This window comes from Zootoca vivipara, chromosome 1 (genome assembly GCF_965207765.1).
Source record: "Zootoca vivipara chromosome 1, rZooViv2.hap1.1, whole genome shotgun sequence".
Taxonomy (NCBI): domain Eukaryota; kingdom Metazoa; phylum Chordata; class Lepidosauria; order Squamata; family Lacertidae; genus Zootoca; species Zootoca vivipara.
The window spans coordinates 55,007,496-55,030,053 of NC_142582.1; the positions used below are offsets into that span (position 1 = coordinate 55,007,496).

The following is a 22,558-nucleotide window of genomic DNA, read 5'->3' on the forward strand; positions in this document are numbered from 1 at the left end:
AAAAGGGGAGACATCATTAAAGTAGGATGGTTGTTTGGGGCCATGTGTGACAAGCACATTGGGATATTGAGAGGGGTCAGTTTGAATGGCTCCTGTCCTCCCCCCCCCCAATTCAGGACTGCTGAGCATGTCTCCTTTGCCTCTGCCAAAGAAAAGGGGCAATTAAAAGTTAGGCTCTCCCTAATTTTACAACCACACACACTTTAGCTTGTAGCATGTGATCCATGGCTTCCAGCATGGTTAAGAAAATGGCCTCCTTGTCTCTCTTTCCTCTCTCCTCTCAATCAAAGCTCCAAAATATGTTGCTCCCCTCCTTTCCCACATGGCATAAGCTTCCCCTCAATTCCTGCTGGGCAGTGAATCAAGCCCCTTAGAGAAACAAATTGTCTAGGGCTGAGCGAGAGAAAGAGAACACAAGTGACACACAAATGCCCTGCACGCATAGTTACAACACACAACACACACACACACACACACACACACAGGGGGGCTAGGGGAGCTCCGTGGCTCCTCTCCCCTTTGCAGAGAGGCCTGGCTAGGAAAAGGTCTAGCCAGCATTATTATTTATATTATTCTTATTACTCTTACAAGTTTTATTGAATGATAACGAAACCACCTCATGGAAACAGAGCAAGTGATCTCCTTGCAGTGCCCCCTCTTAGGCCAGTGCAGCTGCTGGATGGGGTTAGCTTTCTTATGGCAGAGTAGGGTGCCATCCCAATGGGCCTTTGGCTGGAAGAACTCATAGGAAGTCTTGTATGGCAGTAGCGGACCCCTCTCCTCCCATTGTGCCATTGCTACACTGTGAATCCAAACAAATCAGTGCTGAGGCCACCTTCAGCTGGAGGGGCTGCTCTGGTCTCTCTCTCTCTCTCTCTCTCTCTCTCTCTCTCTCTCTCTCTCTCTCTCTCTCCATATGGAGTCTGATGGAAAGGCTAAAGCAGGAGGTTGGGTATTAATGGTGCTCCTTGTGATGCTCTGCGCTGCTGAACCAGCACATTGGGCACTGATACCACTTTCCCAGAGTTTAGTACATATTTCAGGTTTGCTCCCTTAGCCTGTGGTTATTCCCGAGCTTTTTCCCCCCTGGGGGAGACCAGGGTGCAGCCGTTGTGCATAAAGTAGTAGTGAGAGTGTGGCCAGTAAATGTTGACTTGGTGCACTGAAACCCAGAGCGAGTCCTCGGCTCCTGCCTCTCAGGCCTTCAGCTGGTGCCACTGTGCCACAGCCTGCCGGGGGTGTGAAATCATATCCTTCCAGTGCTTCACTTCGCCTGGGCCACTCTTCCATGACAGGTAGATCTAGGGGGGGGGGATGAGGAAACAAATCACACAGGTCAGAAAGCAGGAGGAGTGACCTTCGTTCAAGACTTGTCTCCAATGAATGGAAACCTCCTGGTTGCAACTCCTCCATCAAATGCTGGTTACGCTTGACCCTCCGGTCCTTTATTTTCCCGTCCCCCCTTTTGGGTTTCCCCTCTGCCCTTTTAAAGCTTTACCAGTCACAACTTCCCCTACCTCCAATTCAACCCTCATTCTTCCCCCACCCTCCACATTCCTCCCATGTCTGTCTTCCATATTTATCTTTGTTCAGCGTGCTCATTTACACCACACCCAATCCCTCCAACCTTAAGGGTTAAACTTGAACAAGCATTTTTTAAAAAAATGTGTCTGTGGCCCATTCATATATAAATTGGGCGTGTATGTCCAATTTTTTTACATCATCAAGGATGTATCGGTAAGGAGACCTGAACCCAGGCAAGCACCTAACCATCTCAAGATCTGTCACTGCAGCTCCTAGCCCAGCACCAGTGTTGGAAGTAAGCCAGGTGGAGGGGAACACGTCTGGGGCGATAGGCCATGGGGAGGTAAGACTGGGAAGGTTTCAGCTGACATTAACATTAGACCCTCACACATTGCTTTCTACACGAACAAACAGGGCTGCTCTTGCCACATTTTTCCCCGACCTGGAGCTGTATATATAGGCATACAGGGATTCCTAATGTAAAGGGGCACAATGCATGAAGAATGGAGGATAGACAATGAAGAGTGCAGAAGTCACCCAGACCACATGGGCTGCAAGGGCTGATTCGCTCAGGCATTTCCCTAGATGTTTTTCTTTGTGTAATTGCTCTCAAGAGCCCTGTGATCATACTCAGCAGCAATTTCTATAATCACAGCTGCAGTTTTTTGGACCATCCATGATCACAGAAATTGCTTGCTTGTGTGCATTGGGGTGGGGTGGGGTTGTGTGCGATGCCTGTATAAACGGCCTCTGTGATTCTTTGATATGCAATATTTCAATAGGAGACTCCACGCTCTATCAAAGTATTGGTGGCTTGCCATGTATTTTGTGCTGGTGATGGTTGAGAAGGGTAAACGTCATCAGGGTGTTGCTGTGTACTTAAGAAACCTGGGGCACATGCCCATGAAGCAAATACGTGCATTCAGATGTATTTGTCTAGATATCTCTGGGCAAAGTAAGGTGGTGGGTAGCTAGGGATTCACCAACACTCTGCGCCCAGCAGCCCTATAAGCAAAGTTTAAAAGGAAGAATTCAATGTCAACAACGGGAGGGGAAGGGGTAGAAGAGCAGAGGCTCATTGTGAAAGATACAGGCAGAGGTGGCCCTACCATGAGGCAGACTGAGGCAGTTGCCTCAGGCAGCAGATACTGAGGGGCGGGGAGTGTGCCGCATGTCCTGCCTTGCTGTAGTCTATTGTGTTCAGGGGCAGTGGAAGGTGCAGTCCCTTAACCAGTGTCTCCCGGTCTGGTTGGCTTTTGTACATGAAATGGGGAGAGGTGCCATCTTGCATTTTGCCTTAGGCAGCAAAATGTCTTGGGGTGGCTCTGAAGCCAATGCTCCAGCCCCTACACATTACTCCCTTAGCACTGCTTTCTTTTCTCCACAGCAGTCACTATTGCTAGGAACAGGAGCTGCCTCACACTAAACAACTGGATGATCCCTCTAGCCCTGTGGTTCTCAGGCCTGCTACTTGGTAGCCTTTCCATTACTGGTGCTACTAGAGACTGAATCTGAGGCCTTTGAAGTGCCTGAGAATGAAGGCCTGCAAGGTTACCAGAGGGCTGTAAAAGAAGACCTAACACAGGGGTGGGGTACCTGTAACCTTCCAGATGTTCTTAGACTACAGCTCCCATCATTGGTCATGCTGGTTGGGGCTAATGGGAGTCCAACAGCCTTTGGAGGGCCACAGGTTTCCCCAACCCATTGGTAGGACCACAGAGAACTGATGGGGAACCCCTGTTGAGAAGGCCAGACAGATACTTCTGATATCCGCTGGTCTTGAGGAGTGGCTTGATTTACTGACTGACCGAACTTGTAGGCTGTCCCCTCCTCACATGCTCTCTGTGGGAAAGCCACAACAGTGCAAAACTCAATAAACAATAAAACCAGCAATAAAATATAATTTAAAATGCCGCCATTTTGATCTGTTTAATATATCGCTCAATACACAGCCAAGTATATATTGGGCACAAAGTGGCTCGTTCCAAGGGGGGAAATCAATGAAAGTTTTTGCTAGCCAAAACTCAGAGGGGAGGTGTTCCTTGGGATGCTCTTGCCAAGGAAGCCCTCTGGTGAGCCCACATGGCAGTGCCCTCAAAGTCTAGGCAGAATTATATGGGGAGAGATGCCCCTTTGAATACCCAGGCCCTAAGCCATTTAAGGCTTCGGACCTCAGTATTAACAGCTTGAATTTCACCCAGTGACAAACGGGCAGCCAGTTCAGATCCTTGAGAACCAGGGTAATATGGCCTTGTGCAGATATGTCGTCAGTTAGCACTCTGGCTGCTGCATTCTGCACTACCTGCCCTCTCTGGAGCACCATCCTCAAGGATCCCCATACATAGCGCATTGCAATAATCCAGCTGGGAGGCTACTAACGCATGGGTAGCTGTAACCAGGCTATCCATGTCCAGAAATGGCCGTAGCTTGTTGTTTAATAATGTTAACCTCTGGCGACACATTTCAGATAACAATACAATCCATCTGACTGCGTAATGTAACCCAAGCAGCTACTGAAGAGAAAAGCCCCCGTATTCCAACTTGGGCATGAGGTTTCCTGCAGAGAGAGTCATCTCCAGCCACTGACTCCCACTAAACTGCCTTGGGCTTTGCATCTGCCAGTGCGAAACGAACGGCACAGCCCTGTTTGATGGAGCTTTTCACCCACACCAGCTGCCACCCTTCATTCCTCTTCTGCTGAACAAATGTGTTGGAGGTGTCAAAATTAGTTATGTGGCAATGCAAACAAGTGTTAATCCCTCTGTGCAGCTCTGGTTATTTTTATCCCCTAGCTTTCTATATTGCTTCTATGGAGGATGCATGTGTCAGCTTCTCCCCCGCAATGACAGCGAAGACTTGTCTTCCAGATCCACTAATGGAGCCTCCTGACTCTCACTCAAAAGAAATGTGACTTCATAACTTGATTGGAGGTTGTACAATAATGGCAATTATCCAATCACTCCTTATTATCACGTTGCTGCAGCAGAGGTTGAGGAGGGTGAGTAATTCTGAACTTTGGTCTGCAGTTGCCTGAAATTTCTTGGCAAGTTCTCTTCAAGCTGGTTCCATATTTCAGGGGTTGGGAACCCTTTTGACCCAGTAGGCCAGATTGTTATCTGTCCCCACCCTTGTGGGCCAGCTTTGACAGGTGGGCAGGACAAATTAGCAGATCAAATGGGTTGCCCCTCCCATTTGTCTAAGTCCCTTGTGCAGTGTTTTTCAAGTGTCCGATAGTCAGCTGGATGCCAGGCGCTTGGGATGGGAATTGCAGCACAGGCGCCTTGCCAGCAAAGGGTTGAGTGTAAGGCTGCCAAAGTTGTTTTCTGCAGGAATTAGCTGTCTGATTGAGCTCCCCACAGGACTACATCCCCATAAGACCTCAGGAGTGGGGCAGGTATATGTGTTCAGGGGAAATGGCCTCGGGGGCCAAATTGGGACCTGAGCTGGGTCAGATTTGGCCTCTTGACTGGAGGTTATCCACCCCTGATGCTTTTGCTTGGTGCTGTATTCCATTTAGTGAGCAACTGACTACGTGATCTGCATTAACACCGCTTTCCTCTCTCCCGCAAGAAAGACAAGTACGATGAAACTTTAATTTCTATTCTGCTGTGACCCCATCAGGTTCTGAGCTAAGCTTCTGCCTCCTCTCCTCTCTCCGCAGCTGCTATGTTTAGATTTCATATATATTTATATGTGCATGGGCATATCTATCTAGGCAAAGGGCATGAAGGTTATACGTTTTCGAAAAACAGCTTATTTTCAGTATGTTAATCATTAGTAATTTACTATTGTCCTTTGAGATTTCTCAGGCGTTCTAACTCATGGCAGCTTATGTTGGAGAACTACGCACACCGTTGATTTTCTTCTAACTGTGGACAAAGCTCTCCAAACAGGAACAATCCATAAAAATTATGAATGGGTGGCAAGCTATTCTGCAGCATGTGCACTGAGCATAAAAAGTGGCTGCTTTCATTCCTCAGGAAACTGAAGCACCAGGGCCCTGCTGTGGAGTTACCCGGAGAACCTATGGAAAATCTGGTCGCTGAACGGGAGACTTCTGAATTCTGAGAGATCTGACTGAGCTTGCTTTTGCTAAACAATTTTGCTGTGTTAACATTCACATCTTCTTGATGTTGGGTTCACATTATGCTGATTTTAATTTAATACACGTTGCTTGTTTTAATACAGTGCTGCATTAGGGAATAATTGACTCTGCAGCGCACACACATAATAACAAGATCACTGCATCAATTTGTCATCATTATATTAACGGGAGTAGAATTATATATATTAAATGTAAATCAGATTTGGAAGTAATTAATTTCTTTTAAAGTGCTGTGCATAATATTACACTTCTAAATAATAGACCAGATCGCCAGCTGGCATGAATTTGTATTTCATATTCCCTAAGAATTGAGCTAAACTGATATTCACCAAGGAAAAGCCAAATCACAAAGAACTGACCAAGCTGAATGAATCTGTGCAGAATGACATCTGGTAAAGCAATATGATGTGTAGTTTTCTAGTTGCTTCTCCAGACATTCAGCATGAAACTCATCCCATATTTTCTGTGTCTTAATAAAATTTTGTTTGTTATTATGATATGTATTTCTGTGTTTTTATATTGTAAACCATCATGGGATCCTTGGATGAAGGGTGCATGCAGAAATTTAATTAATAATAGTAACAACAACAACTAACAACCAACAAAATAATAACAACTAACAACTAACTAACAAACTAACCAACTAATAAGAAATTAAATTAATAATAATAAGAACTAAGAACTGCTAATAGGGGACTGAGGCATGTCAAGGCATATGTGGGGTTATTTGGGTGTGTGGCAAAGGAATTACATAATGGTTTCACTGTGTGCCAAATTCTGCATGGATCCACTCAAGACTGGCAAAGTGAAGCGGCTGCCTCAGGTAACAGATTTTCTGGTGTGGGGAAGTGGCACCAATATGTTGGAGGATGGACCTATGTTTGTCATGTGACCTGCCCCCTAAGCTAGCTTGCTATTCTCTGGCTCATGTAAAATGCTGTTCACATCACCAGCATGGAAGTAAGATACAACTGCCAGCCAAGTCAGCTTCTGAATATGAAACGGTGAAATCTCAGGTAGAAATTTTCTCAAGCTGGCCTTGGATCCACTCAGTCCACGTTCTCAACAAATCCATTTGAAGCAGAAGACACAACCCAAGGCCTTTCAATGGCACCACGGTACTGATTTGGAACTTATCAGAAGGGCTCATTGAAGACTGGGTTTGGGCACTGCTTGATCAGGGCAACAATGGATTGTGTTAAGTTTGATTCGGGCCTAAATTCTACCCTGACACCCAACAGAATTGTGTGATAAACCTAACTACAAGCTGACGAGAAATTTGTGAGCAGAATCATTGTTCACTGGTGGAACACATGCATTGCATGTTCAAGGCTCAAACACCTCAGGGAGCTGATAATGTGAAATACCTCTTCCTGAGACCCTGGATACCTGTTGCCAGTCAGCCAACAGAGGGTGTGATGGGCTGAGTTAGCATAAGGCAGCTTAAGCTGTTCAGTGTGAGCCCATGCATATATGAGAAGCAGGCCCAGAATTATGCACACAGCTCCAGCAAAGCCTTCAGCTGAGTAAGAATGGTAAGATTACCAGACCCAAGCCATTATGCATCCCCGTTCATCTCTCTCTTCCAGAAGTTTCATTATAAGAGCTGTTTCACTACTGCCAAAATACTACAGTGCTCTGCAATTATCCAAGACTTTCATTTCATACCTCACTATAAATAGTGTTCATTAGATTCAAGTTTATCCTAAGCAAGTTCTGTACTCCAGAGGGATGAGGACAGCAGAAATGTTTTGAAGGAAAGAAAGATTCTGTATACGGCATAGAACTTATTCCCTGTGCTAGTCTAATTTTTAACTCTGTTGACATACATTTGAAGCTCAGTGGTTAAGGTGGAGGCCAGCTGCATCCTGAAAGTACCAAGTTAGAACATTTCCCCAAATTTAGGCTGCTATCCTATGCACACTTGCTAGGAAATGAGTCTCATTCAAGTCATTGGGACATGTATAGGACTGCACTATTAGAAGATACGTTAAGCTAGAACTGAATGCGCAGCAGAATAAACTTTTGTGCAACAGTACGATTAGAAAGACGAAGAAACGGATGCACAGACACAGGGTCAGTTCTAGATTTACATTAATCTGGTACCTTCAATCTACTTGCATTTGAGTATTTGCCAGGGTGGTGGCAGCTATTATGGATGAAGCCCACATGGGAACCTTTGTTCATTTAGTTTTTCCTTAAAACACATGGGAGCAAACTGCAGCCCACATTGGTCCCCTGGAGACCTTCAATGCAGCTGGAGTCCAAGCCACTCCCCACATGCAAAGTGCCATGCATATTCTGCATGTAAATTGCATTCCCCCCCTCCACTGCCTGCCAAACAGTATGCTTCAGCTGTTTGGCAGGATGGGGAAGCATGATTGTGGGGAAGGTGGAGTACATGATCATCCCCATGTGCTGTCCTCTCCGTGTAAATTGCACCATGTGAATTCCACCTCAAGATCATCCTGAAACTCCTTATCTGAATAATATTGACGTACAAGGCAGATCACCTGTGTTGTGATTTAGGTTGGCTGTAAACAAGTCAGAGAACCTGCACAGGAATTATGCAACAAATTATACATATTCATACTCTGGAATTTAACTGATGCTATACTCTGAGGGGGTAGACAAGAGGACCTGGTATCTTTATGCAGAATCAGGGAGCAGCTAATTCAGAACTGTCAGGAGTTCAGCTTTATTTATTTTCCGAAAGTACATTTATAGGTCTCATTATCATCATACAATCTATTATTTATAAATTGCATGAAAGATCTAGAAACTGTACAAGTTAAAAAGAAATAAGGAACCTTCCCCTGAAAAGCACTTGATGCCAGAGAAAGAGCCTGCTGCTGCTGCTGCTTCCAAGGCCTAAAGGACAATATTTCCTCTTTACACATCCCTCCCCTGTGATCTCCAATCATTATTTTATCCCAGCACCCCACACTTACTCTCCTTTCTGGTAAAAATCCTGCGACCCTTGCAACATTTGCCACAGGAATAAATCTTGCAAAGTAGATACATGACAATGTATTCAATTTGCATAATTTATCATAATCACAGCATCTTGCCCGGATCCATCAATCTATTCTTGATACAGGAGGTCAAATGTTTACAGCAAACAACTCTGCCCAGGAAAGTGGTGGGGGTGGGGGGAGGCAGCACCAAAAGGGAAAAAGAGAAAAGAAAGAGAGAAGCTTTGTCTTGATGATAATTTGGGCAGTTTATTTTTGAAAAGACTGAAGTCAGGTTTTTTTAATTGAAAAAAGGGGCCCAATTTATTTCAAAATAAATTCTTTATCAGGAAGTGTTTTGTGGTTTCCCCCTTCTTTTTCATGGGACTTTCTCTCACAGACTCTTCTGTGTAGGTGTGCCTTGCAAAAAGAACCCTTTCCAGAAGAGTTTTCTCATTCATGTCAAAGAAAGGAGTTGATCTGTATGTTTATTCATTTATCTAGGGAGACCAGTTCTTTCCAGTGAAATGAAAATGGGACAGCTTGTGAGACAAGGCAGATTGCTTCTGAGCACTCACAAAGGTCAGGATCAAGGCATTTGAGTTTTCTGACTACTGATTTGGGGTTTTGAGTTCAGACCTTTAGATCCAGCTGAGATTGTGCTGATGATGTATCCACCTATATACTTAGGTGTTTCTTTCTCAATACTTCATAAGGAACTTGCTATTCCAAGGTTAACATACCGGTAGCTGAAATCCTTGACAGAAGAAAACCAGTGGTAATGAAACCGTAGCACCGCCAAAATCATACCGGCAGAAACACATTGATTGATCAGCCGCTGTGTTTCACATTCCACTTTCAAAAGTCAAAGTGAATGTTATACAAACATCTGTCAGGCACAGTTTAAATACAGTTGGGCTTGCTTTGGGGTAAATTGCATGCCACACACATAGGCATATAATCGAGTCCGCAATTTTATTTTATTTTTCAAAATGAAAAGCCCCCCCAGGAGGCTGCAATTTAGAGCAATGAAGCGGTGATGGAGTAGGAGGAGAGTACTTAGCTTTTTCTCTGCTGGCCAGATATATAGTGTTATATAAGTTTGAGGGGGGATAGGCTCTCCTAAAACATCAGAATTCTGTAAAAGGTTAGAATTTAAACAAACCCCTAAATTTCAGAATTTAGTGGGGACTGGAGTTTAAACCAATTTTACTATGTCTAATCATTTTACCTGGTGGAAGAACCATCAAGAGGTAATCACGGGAATGGCCGACTCATTAACCCATTTAAGAAGTTACAGGTAGATAGCCGTGTTGGTCTGGCATAGTCGAAACAAAATAAAAAAATTCCTTCCAGTAGCACCTTAGAGACCAACTAAGTTTGTCATTGGTATGAGCTTTTGTGTGCATGCACACTTCTTCAGATACCATTTAAGAAGGTCATTAGAGAAAATGGGGAAAGCCCTTTTCTCTTCTGGGCCAGAGAGAAAATGGGGAAAGCCCTTCCCTAAGGTGAAAGATAGTTAGCAGAGACTAAAGGTCAGAGTTTAAGGAGGGAGGGGCAGAATTGCCGAGGGTGATGAGGTAAACAAACAGGGAAAAAGTGTCAGTTTTGCAAGCCAGAGAAGGTGCTGGCAGAGTATGAGTCGGACAGTCTGTTTTATGCTACAGAGAGGGTCAGACATGGTATCTGGGGTCTCTTGGAATCGGAAGCTGTAGCAATGAGAGGAACAGGACTCTCTTGGGATATAAATGCTCTGCACTCTCTCCACGCAGACGCAAGTTGTACATATGTATAAATAAACCATACATCCTAAAGACACCACAGACTCGGCTGAGGTTTCCAAAAGGAAACACAGATCCTGGTAAGTGGGCCTGGTACCCCTGGAATCTCCCACTGCTTGGAGATTGAGGTGGTGTGTAACAATGTTTTCATGTGGAGCAGACCTGCCCACTGACTACAGTGGACGCTTGGGTTGTGAGCATGATCCGTGTGGGAGGCATGTTCACAACCTGCAGTGTTCACAACCCACAGTGCCACGTCTGCGCACGCGCGGGTCTCAATTTGGCACTTCTGCGCATGTGTAAAGCATGATTTAGTGCTTCTGCGCATGCACGAGCACCGAAACCTGGAAGTAACCCGTTCTGGTACTTCCGGGTTTGGCGTGGTGCGCAATCCGAAAACGCGCAACCTGAAGCGTCTGTAACCTGAGGTATGACTGTATTACAAAACCACTTCTGGCCCCAACATTCTGGCCCCAACATTCTGACCCCAACAGTTACCTTTCTGCCCATATTTCTCATTATATCTTCACCTGCAACTTTCACTCCTCCAAATCTACCACCTTTTGCAACCTGAAAGCCTCCTGCTTTCTTAAATGACTATGTCCATTCTCCTCTGATGAACTTAACAGTCTATATTCAAAGCAGCGCAGGTGGGACGCAGGTGGGACGCTCCAGCGGGAAGGTAAACGATGTTTCCATGTGCTGCTCTGGTTCACCAGAAGCAGCTTTGTCATGCTGGCCACATGACCTGGAAGCTGTACGCTTGCTCCCTCGGCCAATAACGCGAGATGAGCGCCGCAACCCCAGAGTTGGTCACGACTGGACCTAAAGGTCAGGGGTCCCTTTACCTTTTAAAGCAGCGCTACATAAATGTTCTGTCAGCGCAAGAATTTCTGTTTGTGCAGAGGAGCATTATCCCTCTCTTCCTTTGGGGCACCCACCCAAATTATTTATTTTAGGGGTAGGGGTTCCCTCAACCTCAGAGAAAATTGGGGGGGGGGGTGTCACAGGATGTGTGTGGGGAGAGAAGAGAGGAGGAAAATTTGGTTGTGCAAGGAGAAATCCTTGCGCTAATGGAATGACTACATTGGACAAAACACGTTGCCTAGAACTTTCTCACAGAACTATGTGGTGCCAGTACCTTCTCCCTCCCTCCCTCCCTCCCCAGTATGCAAGGCCTTTGGCTTAATGCTCATCCCCAACAGAAAAGAAGCCTCAGTAGCTGTTAGCTACATTTGCTCACATTCATCCTTTATTCCTCTTGACTTTCTCATCTCCTTCCTCCTCTTTTCGTACCACACACTGTTGGCATTTAGATTGTAAGCTCCTTGGAGGAAGAGACATGTCTTCTTTAGCTAATGCTTTTGCCAATGCTACTATGCACTATGTTGTGCATTTTACTGGCACGGCCTAATTAATAGTACTACTAACAAGACATCTGCACTGAAGAGGAACCGTGAGGAATGTGAAACTTAAATCCAGATGGGCAAATATGTTCCCCACCCTTGTGGTTTGTACTGATTTCTTATTTCTGTTGACTTTACTAAATGGTTTGAGAACATAGTAGATCCCCGGGGTGGGGGGGAATTTCAATATTCCCTTTCAAGTTTCATTTTTAATCCACTTATATGGACAAATCTGTGAAGAAATAAATACAGGAACAGAAACAAGCTCCAGCCACTGGTGGCTCTCCATACACAGCTGTGTGTGGAACAACCTCCCTGTCCTCTGACCTGCTGCCTAGATCCACCCATCCCCAGCTGGAAAGGCCTTGTCCTGAGCTCCGGGAGCTTCTCAGCTGGGAGGACAACTCACCTTTCCAATGACATCATTCCGGCTGAGCCTGTCCTTATCCATGACAGTGATGATAATGGTCGTTTCCCTCAGTTTCTCTGTGGGGATGTCGAAGATGAAGGACTCATTAAAGACTGGGTTCAGGCACCGCTTCATCACTACCGTCTTCTTCTTCTCCACCCGTTTGTCTTTGTACATCAGCCACACCTTCACGTAGGGGTCTGGCACGGGAAAAAGAGGATACCATCACTGGGACATAATTTACTGTGGAGGGGAGGTGGAGTTGTAGAGGTACCCAGAAGGAGCACCCCAGTACCCAGGCTCCAGATGTTATAAAACTGGGTAGCAATGGATCATTTGTCTCTTTTTGCCCCCCAAAAAGCACCGACATTAGTTTCAAAAAGACAGGGTTCGGTTTTATTTACATGGAAAGGTTCCAGCTGTTTCAGTTATTAAATTACATGCCCCAGTCTAAACTGCCCTGTAGTTAATGTTCTTCCCAAGCCATTTATGCCAGTTTATTCAAGTAATCCACCCAGTTATTTCTGTCAATGGCCACTTACAATCAGCTTTCCAATTCTGATGCAGAATGGGCTATGCTGTCCTCGGTTCTATGTCTGGTGTTTTGCGGTCTCTTGGTAACCAGCAGAGCCATGTCAGTCTGTTACAGCCAGCAGCTTTACAGCTGGTGACAACACTTTCTAGTTTGCTTGCTTCTACAACCAGCCCTTCAGGCTGAGAAGTTTATTCTTAACCGGAGTTCCCACCATTCCTTAACCATCACATTCCAGTGCAACACTGCTTATGGGATGTTTAAAAAACAAGGTCAAACATTCAGGCTTTCTGCTTCCAGAGCTTTCCAGGGCAGAGAGCCTACCTCCTCACTAGTAAATGAAAGTCGTAAACTTCATTCTCCTCAATGCAGAAGAGAGAATAATCAAGCAAGCTTTTGCTGCTCATTAGGTACAGTGTAATTAGATAGTCTTATGTATGAGATATTTAGTCTGCAGAGGTGAGATAAAATCTAAGAGCAATAAAACATAATTCAATCACAGTACCTTGTGACAACATTTTATTACATTGCACAGTGTTTTACTTTTGTGGAGGTATCCCACCCTAGAATCTTTATGGTGAAGGGTGAACAAAAAAAATGTAAAAGAAATCAAGAAAGTAATATGTTTATATTTCCCCCCCCCTCCCTCATTACAAGCTGCAAAAAGGATGAAAGCAGTTTGTCCTTCTGGTGTAATAAGGGAAATCTCAATCCCATTATAGAACAAAGAAACTTCTAGAGTTTTTAATAGTTTTTAAACTTAATGATATGTGCACTGCTATTCTGATGTACTTGCTCTTCCAAGGCCACTCCATTGTCTGTCTTTATGCCCACTGTAAGGAAAATATTTGACAGATTTCCAAATAAAACTTCACTTTTTGTACACTGGCCAGGACTTAACAAAGCCATATGCATGCCTGAAGGTGACCTATGTGTATGGCTGGGGGGCAGGGAAGTCAGATTCAAAAGTGGGCAAAACAATGAATACAATTTTTACTTTTGTACAGTACAGTCGTTTCTGCACTTACTCGCACACCCCTATCATCCATCCATCCATCCATCCATCCATCCATCCATCCATCCAAGCAAGAGGCATTATTAAAGATCAAGGGCACATCTCAGCCAGGCAAAAACTCTCTAGGAAGGGTACATACAGTAGGAGGACTGGTCTGAGGTGAGGTGGTGGCCTCGAGAGAGTCCCAAGGGCCAGACAAGAGAGGCCTGGAGGGTCACATTCAGGCCCCAGATTACCAACCCGCTGCAGCTGTTTGCACTAATATTCCACAATTCTTTTCTCATTGAGTTCTCAGAGAGCCTCCCACCCTTACCCTGGCCAGGCCCAGACCTGCTTAGCTTCAGCAAGGTGGCTCCATCACATGTCCTAAGAGCACACAAAAGATGAAGGACTTTTCTGTTTAACATATAAAAATGAAACTGAAATGTGAGTTGCCCTTGCAGCATCAGACAGAAACTCTCTCTTCAGTAGCACGCTCTGTTATTGTAGGATCAAGGGTCACTTAAAAGTATACCTCAGTTTAAGAATCACAGCTCTATAAATCTTCTAGCATTGATCAGAAGAAATTCAATGAAGATATTCATTTGCACATTGTCTTGGTTTTTTGTCAAGTAGGCTATGCTAGTTTCTCTACCCAGGAGGGGAGGCAGGTCAGTTTGAAGGCATTTGTTCTTTCACTCTCTGTCAGCTGGGGATGATTTGCGTAACACATGACAGGCTCCTTTGGGAGGAGACCCCAAGCAAGCAAGCAAACAAACAAACAAACAAACAAACAACACCTGAAAATCAAGTAGCTTCTGATTCTCGCCAGGTTTACTTGAAACCAGTAAGTGCACAGACCTCTAAGGAAATGGTCATTGGTGGTTTGCTTTAAGTCTTTTAGCTAAAGTGTTGTCCCAGCTACTTTTTGGGATCCCAATACGAATACAAGCATATAATAGTGATTTGGATAAGATACACTCAAGTTTCTTGAGACGTATCCTGGGGCTCCCAAGTTCAATCAAGTATGAGACGATGTGTGCAGAACACACGATGGAATATTGGATGTGGCCTAGCACTATAAAATACTGGTTGCGTTGCCATTTTTGTTGCCAACCTTCAAGTCTGCTTTCTGACTTACATAAGGACTCTTATAAATCCAGATGATTTCAATTCTTACATAGCAAAATTAGATCTGTTGGTATTGACTTGGAACTCTTGTATAATTCAGGTGAGCAATATATTTATCGCAATATTCAAACCAGAATTGAATATACAAAACATTGAGTCGGCTGTAAATAAAATTTGCTCCCCCAAGTTCTAGGGATTAAATGCAACAGACAACAGGGTCACTTATATTTCAAAATTAATAATTCCAGTCCGACGCAGGGCCTTTATGTTAGCCCGACTGAATGTTTCCCCCATAGCTTTTGTCAAGGGCAGATATTTAAACATCACAAGAAACAAAAGACATTGTGGATGTACCGTAATTTGAATGTGGCAGACTATATGGATGTTTTATGATGGCCCATATTTGTAATGCTTAATAAAGGTTTGGCAAAGTAAGAGCGAGCTTTAAATCTAGGACTATTTGCCCTGCATAAGAAGAGCTGCTACGGAACCCCATACCTGATGTTCCCCCGATGTCCATGGCTTTAAGATTCCGAGCTTTGATAATGTTCACAACAATGGAATTAGCTGAAGGGTTGTAGCAAAGTGACAGAAGAAGCTCTCCTCGGCTTCCCTGCAGAGAAGAGTTAGCAGAGATAGAGGAATTATTATGTAACATCCCACATCCCTGATTCCGCACTGTAAACTCTGAGCAGAAATCACCCCAACACGGTTCAGGATCTAGCCAGCTTTCCTCATTCCGCATGGAATTAGGAATCATATACGGCCAGCCCCCAATGCATGCATGCATGCACTGGGCCAACCTTGGATATTCTGGATCAGCCCTCTGTTTCAAAACAAAGCAAGGATCTTACACTCCCATCACTGCAGGGCTTTAGTTCTTTCCAGAATGTCTGCATCTGGGTCAAGTCCACTTTGTTGAGGGGAATGGACACCTCCCCAATGGGATCGTTACGACTGAACCGATCATAATCCAGAACCTGTAGATAGAGCACCCGCTGAACCACTTTCTCATATGGGAAACCTGCCAAAAGCAAAAGGAGCGGATGAAAAGCTGAGAGACAACATGCAGGCAACCACAGTAAAGGGAGCCCCAACGTTAAGCCTAGATGCAAGTGAAAACGGTTATTCTGCTGCATGCGCAGGTCTTTTCCATGTTAGATAGCATCTATCACTGTATTCAGGTTGCCAAAGGAGAAGGGGTCATGACTGGCCCAGGCCATACATGGGTGAAGGAATCCATGGTTCTGGGCAAACTTGCAGCCTTGAACCACATTTGTAGGAATTCGAGATGAGTGAGTAGTATTCCAACTTCATTAATCAAACCTAATGCTTCAGGGAACTGACTGGCTGCTATAAGGGCAGGAAGGAATCCCAGCTCTTATCCATCACTGTACTTAGATCACTAGTGAAGGCTTTTGGCCTCTCTATGGTAACGTAAGGCTCTGGCCATTCCCCTGAGGTTGAGTAATAAATGTGATGGACTAAGGGCATGATCTGATTTGGCAGGAAGCAAGACAGTAGATAAAGCAGAAGAATGATATGTTATGTGGCACAAACTGGGCCCATGGAATAGATAGACCATGGTATGACTTGATGCCAAACTTGACAGATCACAATTTTCTTTAGGGTATGTCTGCATCTTCTCATTCTTGTGTGATCTTAAAACAGTGCAAGGAACTGGTGCAGTCTGAAAGCCATCATTTGTCAAAATGACTGTTTGCTTAGAACTGCTTCCTGGTTTATTCATGTGAGAGAGGGCACCTTAAAGATGCATTGAGGAGAAAAAAAATGTCTTGCAATGCGCCTCATCCCAGGCATTTTCATACTACCTGAAAGGAGTGCACCCACAAGATGCTTTCATGTCAAAAATCACATGCAGGAAGGATTTATAACTGTATTTACTCTTGCAGAGAAGAATTTTAAGTTACTCCTACAGTCTGGGGCATGTCCATGTCCCATTCATACATAGCCACAGATATAATCTCCCCCACATTATAATTTTTTTGGGAAAGGAGCATAGTTTCAGATGCATATCCATGAATAAAATGCAACATGGGAAGTGATGTTGATCTGGTATCACTGTAGAGGGTGCCTATTCCCAGAATATGTACATGGCTTCATATTACCAGTGGCGATGCCTTCATGCGATGGCGTTTGGAGGTTACTCTTTATATACTGTTAGACTACCCTGACCAAGCGGAGAATCTTCATGTCAGTACTGTATTCTTGGTAGCCTCTAGGACATGAGCGTGACAACTCTCTGCATAATGAGTGGCTTTCAAATGTAACAGTCTCTATGTGCAGCTGCAGATGTGCTGAAGTATTTGTAGCCTATTATGTGAAGTGTGATAACTGACCCCAGCTGTCTGCAGGAGAAGACTGGCACTGGATTAAATGGGTTAGTCCTCTGTTATCCTCTTTTCCTGTTTAGCTACAAGTACTGTATTCTGCACAACTGCATTTTTTGCTCTATGCCACCACCAACATTGCTTGCCCTTGAAATCAGACATGACCACACGTAACAGGAACAGAACTGAGGCATGTGGCAGATTTGTTAAGTAACTTGCCCGAAGCCAGAGCAAATTCTTGGCCTCCATAACCAGCACCCTAAACCTAGACCATTTTACATACCTTCAAAGAGAAAGGTCTCATTCCAATGTGGGTTTAAATTCTTCCTTTTCACCTTTGTCTCCAGCTTATTTTTTTTATCTGGTAGGAGGTAAATTTTGACGAAAGGGTCACTTGTCCCACTGAAATCCTTGGCTGGTAGCTCTTGACCTTTCAATATTTTGACAGTTAGGGTGGATTCCTGGAAATTGTAGCCAACACTAAACTGGATCCGGCCCAGGTTTTCTCGGCTGGCACTGTCATGCCCCTCATCATCCTCAGACCCAGGGGAGAGCTGTGGTGCAAAAGAAAACAGAGAGAGGCAGCCATGAGAGTCTGGGACAGAAGGCGGCTCACTATCTGCACCTGGACATTTTTAAGCACAAGAAACCCACAGGGATTTTCCAAGCCAGGTCCAGATTAAATCTAGGCAATTGGTGATCATTTTTCATGGTTTATGTATTACCTGTAAAGGATTTATGTTCAATTACTGCTAGAGAACGTTTTCCTTTACAATCCACTTCATCTTAGCCAGTGACTCTGATGGGGGGGAAAAGAATCTCTCTGCCTCTTTCCCTTCAGAGAGCTCGAGGCCTTTTCAAACTGTCTGCTGTCCTCAGGTGAGAAACGGCACTTGAAAAATCATTTATCCAATGTAAGTGAGCATTTGAAGGGAAAGGGCTCTGGGAAATTACCACAGGGAGAGATTGGGGGGGGGGAGGAGAGATATTGTTAGCACAAGGTCTATTTAATCACAGGCCTAACTAGAAGTGTGCCTGAGGGAGAGGAAATATGCATTCTATATATTCTGTTCCTCATTAGTGGAGGGTGCAGCCCCCCCATCTTGGAAACACTTCACCCCACTGCCATCGGCTACGGCTCCAGCCTCGTTGTTATTTATGCATCTCACCTTCCAGCTTTTACATTGTCCATGCCCGCCCGCCTCCGGCTGCTGAGTCAGGAACTTGCCTGTCTCACCTTCTCTATTTATGAAGGAGGCTACAGAGCTTCCCCGTTCTCAAAGGCCCATATATTGGCAGTGTGGCTGGGAAATGCCACATCTCCATGTTTATGTGCTATGGCCTGTCATAAAAAAAAACAAGCAGCTTGCAGTACTGCTGCTACAATTTCACCTGCTGCTTGCACAGGCCGCTCCTCCTTTCATTTCTTAAGAGGCACGTGAGCTTCGGTCCTCTAGCAGTTCTTTCCCACTCTTGGCATCCTGTTTCATTGCTAACATTAATTAAGCATTTCTCAATCTAATAACTTAATTGCGTTTAGGCCCTCAGGGCAGTGGTTACATGGAGGCTTTATTCCCAATTTGGCCTTTCATCGGAATCTGTAACTTTCTCCCATTCAAGATGAAAACAGCTCAGCATGCAAAGAGGTGGAAGGGGTTTGACAACTGCCCGATAAAGAAATGTTCCAGATACAGCAAATGAAGGCACAAGATGTCAACGTTCCGATTAGCCTTACAAATATGGTAGTTAATTTAAACAAACCGAAAGTTGGAAATATGATGGTGAACAAACATATCTCTGACCTGCCTTCCTGTATATAGTCCAAATAAACAAATGTGTTGAGGGCTTCAGAAAATATGTAGGCACAATGCGTGGATCCCTTAAAATATATGCAACTTGCCTGAAAGAGCCAGGAACTTCATTTCCAGACTTCATTGCTGCCAATTCTTTAGCAACAAAATGCATATGCACCAACGTATGGATGTTGGATATTCGCCAACATATCCAGTGTGGACAGACAAATAGCTAATAAGGCATTTTCAGAGAGGGAATACTATAATACAGGAGCAATAGCAGAAAATGCTTGTTTGGGGATCACTGTCCTATGATATTTTTCAGTATGTGGTACCGTGAGTAGAATTTCCCTAGACGATCTACAGTAAGTGATCTTACAGGTCCATACAAGGGCAGGTGGTCCTGAGCTTGGTCAGAGCTTTACTGTATATGTTAACAACAAGACCTTGAATGTGGCCTGGTAGGTGATTGCCAGCCAGTGCAGTTCTCTCAGCGCAGGTGTAATATGTGTGCACCTCCACTCAGCAACCTGGCTGCAGCATTTTGCACCAAGAGCAACTTCCAGACCAATCCCAAGGGAAGCAAGTATTGAGGTTTGCAGCTAATTTACAGATGAGAAAATGATTTGCAGAATAAAACCAAATAGCAAGGTCACTTGTGGCAGGATTACTTTATTTATTACTCAATAGAAGACCTCTATGTGGTTAATTTGAATTCTGTACCAAGCTGAGTTCTCGATTCTGGATGCTGCAGCACATAGACACTTAGCCCTTTTTAATAACATAGTTTCAGCCTGTATTATTAACTCATTATAACCCAATATGAGAGTTCCAGAAGTATTCATTGGTTTACACCTGTCTCCCCCCCCACACACTTGATGTGAACTGTTTTGGGGGGCAATATTGTCTGCAAAACAGGATAAGAAGAGTTTGGATTTGATATCCCGCTTTATCACTACCCGAAGGAGTCTCAAAGCGGCTAACAATCTCCTTTCCCCTCCTCCCCCACAACAGACACCCTGTGAGGTGGGTGGGGCTGAGAGACTTTCAAAGAAGTGTGACTAGCCCAAGGTCACCCAGCAGCTGCATGTGGAGGAGCGGAGACGCGAACCCAGTTCCCCAGATTACGAGTCCACCTCTCTTAACCACTACACCACACTGGCTCTCTGGATAAAATAAATACTGTATAGGTAATTCTTCCCTTCAGTCTGGCTCCACAATGCTCCGGCACAAAAGACCTGGAATCCACAGGTCTGCAATAAGATGTTGGAACAGGAGAGGATTTGATTCTCAAATACTTTATGTTTGCTCAGTTTAACTAAGGGCACGTTGAAAGTTACATCTTTGGAACATAGGAATCCACAGTACACAGGGAAACTAAATGTCTGTGTTGACTCCCACAACAAGGTCAATGATTTCCAATTTTAAATCTCAACCCCTTTTGGCAGCTTGCCCTGAATCTTTTCACGTCTCTGAAAGACTTTAAGAAATCTTCAGCTACTATTGTTTTCAAAAGCTCCTGAAGGAATGTGCACTATGCAAAGGCAAGCAAAAGCGCGCCCCTGAAACAGTGTAGAAACTTCTATTGGTGCATATGACACTGATTCTGCACCCACCACCAGCACATTTCCAGGCCCAGTTCATAGTTCCCTACATAAAAAGGCTCTTCATGCTTCAGCAATGGCAGGAAATACTCAGAAGGGATAGACGGCTGCCTAATCAATTAGATGTTTAGAGAGGATGGAGTAAGAGTAGATAGGGCAAATACACACCATCTCTCCTGGTGTTGCTGGCTGGGACTGTTGGCAAATGCAGAGGGTTGTCCTGAGGAGCCTCTTGTGTTAGGAAATAAGGAATCATTAGACTTGCCTGCAATCTGCGGCATACTATTTTGTTTTAGTGTTTCAAGGAAGAACAGCTTCCCTCTATTTCAATGGGAGGAAGAAAAATGAAAGATAGCAAAAGCTACAAATCCACCTAACAGTTACCTTGTTCAACCCATATTTTACCAGCTTCCATGTGATAATATCATGGGGGACTTTGTCAAAAGCCTTACTGAAATCAAGATACACTATGTCCACAGCATTTTCCCGATCCACCAAGTTTGTAATTCCATCAAAAAAAGAAATCAGATTGGTCTGGCATGACTTATTTTTGAGAACCCCATACTGGGTCTTAGTAATCACAGCATCCTTTTCCTAAATGCTCACAGACTGACTATTGAATTAGATGTTCCAGGAATGCTTTCCCATCTACAGGATTTTGCAGTGCCATTAGAGGTTTGAAAGAACTTCACACTGTCTATCAACAGCAACGCTGCTGTAAATCAATAGTAGCACTCCAGAGGAGTTAAGTCAGCTTCTTGAGAAAAACTGCAAGCTCCGTAGGTTCCAAAAATGGTGGAGCCTGTGAACAAACGTTGCATTAATATTGACTAAAGAAACCATTGATATGAAGCATACAGTAGCAAAAGTGGCCAGGAGCTAAGGTCCAAAATATATGTCACAGATGTAATGTGGTGGGTTTGTTTCAATTAAAGTGATGCAACACCATCACATATTTCTCCACTTCACATTCCACTTCATTAGCTTCCACTTATGGGGAAGAGGGTGGGAAGTACAGACCTGTAATGTCACATGCATTCTCCCCAATATACATGACAGGGGTGACTATCACCCTTCTTCCTGCAACGTGTACTTTGGGCTGAAAAGAGGGAAAGAAGTTGAGGAGCTGCCTGATTATCTAGCCCTAGTAGATTTCCTCAAGGACATACACATGGTCTGAAGTAAGGAGAAAACACATATATATCGTGTTTTCCCAAAAATAAGACACTGTTTCATATTTATTTTTCCTCAAGGAGACACACTATGGCTTATTTTCAGGGGATGTCTTGGTTTTTTTATCACACATCCAGCCCTGCCTCTTCCTTGGCGCCCTCCAGAACTGCACCTATCACTATGTCTTATTTTTGGGGTATGGCTTATATTGTGCAAATGCTTATAAATCCTGCTATGGCTTATTTTATGGGTATGTCTTATTTTCGTGAAAACAGGGTAGTTAGCAGTGACAACCCCCATTAGGCTTGCACATTCCACACCTTTCCTAAAGCAGAAGCCCTTTTGAAATTAACCTTTCAAAATGGTCTCAGCCAGAGGGCAAATGGGACAATCACTTGCTACACTGAGGAAGACCTCAGATTTGTAGGCGTTTTGGGACTATTCTCCTATTGGTGCTCTGTTATTCCATGTACTTTGCCCTATCAGGTCTCTAGGCTCCTCAGGTGATTATTTTGTCTTCTCTCCAGAGAACACGTCATGATAGGATAGCAGGAAGCTGAATCCTTTACACATTTTAAGGGAATAAATAGTCTCTCTTGGATTTCTTGCCCAGGGCTTTGGTGCATTCCAAAGAACTGTCAGGAAGGATTAAACTTCCTGCCATCCCTGATATCTCTCAAATGGCTCCTGGCTCTGATCCATTTGCTTGCTTCAGCAGGATAGGGAGGGTCAATTTGATAAATCCTTCCTGACAGCCTGCCTGTCACGTTACCGAAGCCACTTCCTCCTCCAAAGCCA

General features: G+C 44.3%; 1 protein-coding gene across 2 annotated transcripts in view; it reads right to left on the bottom strand.

Moving 5' to 3' along the window:
* Positions 1 to 575: 575 nt before the first annotated feature.
* SYT7 (synaptotagmin 7) overlaps positions 576 to 22,558 on the bottom strand; it is a 217,177-nt gene continuing 195,194 nt past the window's right edge. The window contains exons 5-9 of one of the 2 annotated variants that reach the window (XM_035123666.3): positions 17,474 to 17,744; positions 15,694 to 15,863; positions 15,338 to 15,452; positions 12,183 to 12,382; positions 576 to 1,301 (exon numbers count right to left, since the gene is read on the bottom strand). In XM_035123666.3, the coding sequence (XP_034979557.1) occupies positions 1,197 to 1,301; positions 12,183 to 12,382; positions 15,338 to 15,452; positions 15,694 to 15,863; positions 17,474 to 17,744 (861 nt within the window). In that variant the 3' untranslated portion in view covers positions 576 to 1,196. The remainder of the gene's footprint in view (positions 1,302 to 12,182; positions 12,383 to 15,337; positions 15,453 to 15,693; positions 15,864 to 17,473; positions 17,745 to 22,558) is intronic. The other variant, XM_035123676.3, reaches the window with a different exon arrangement.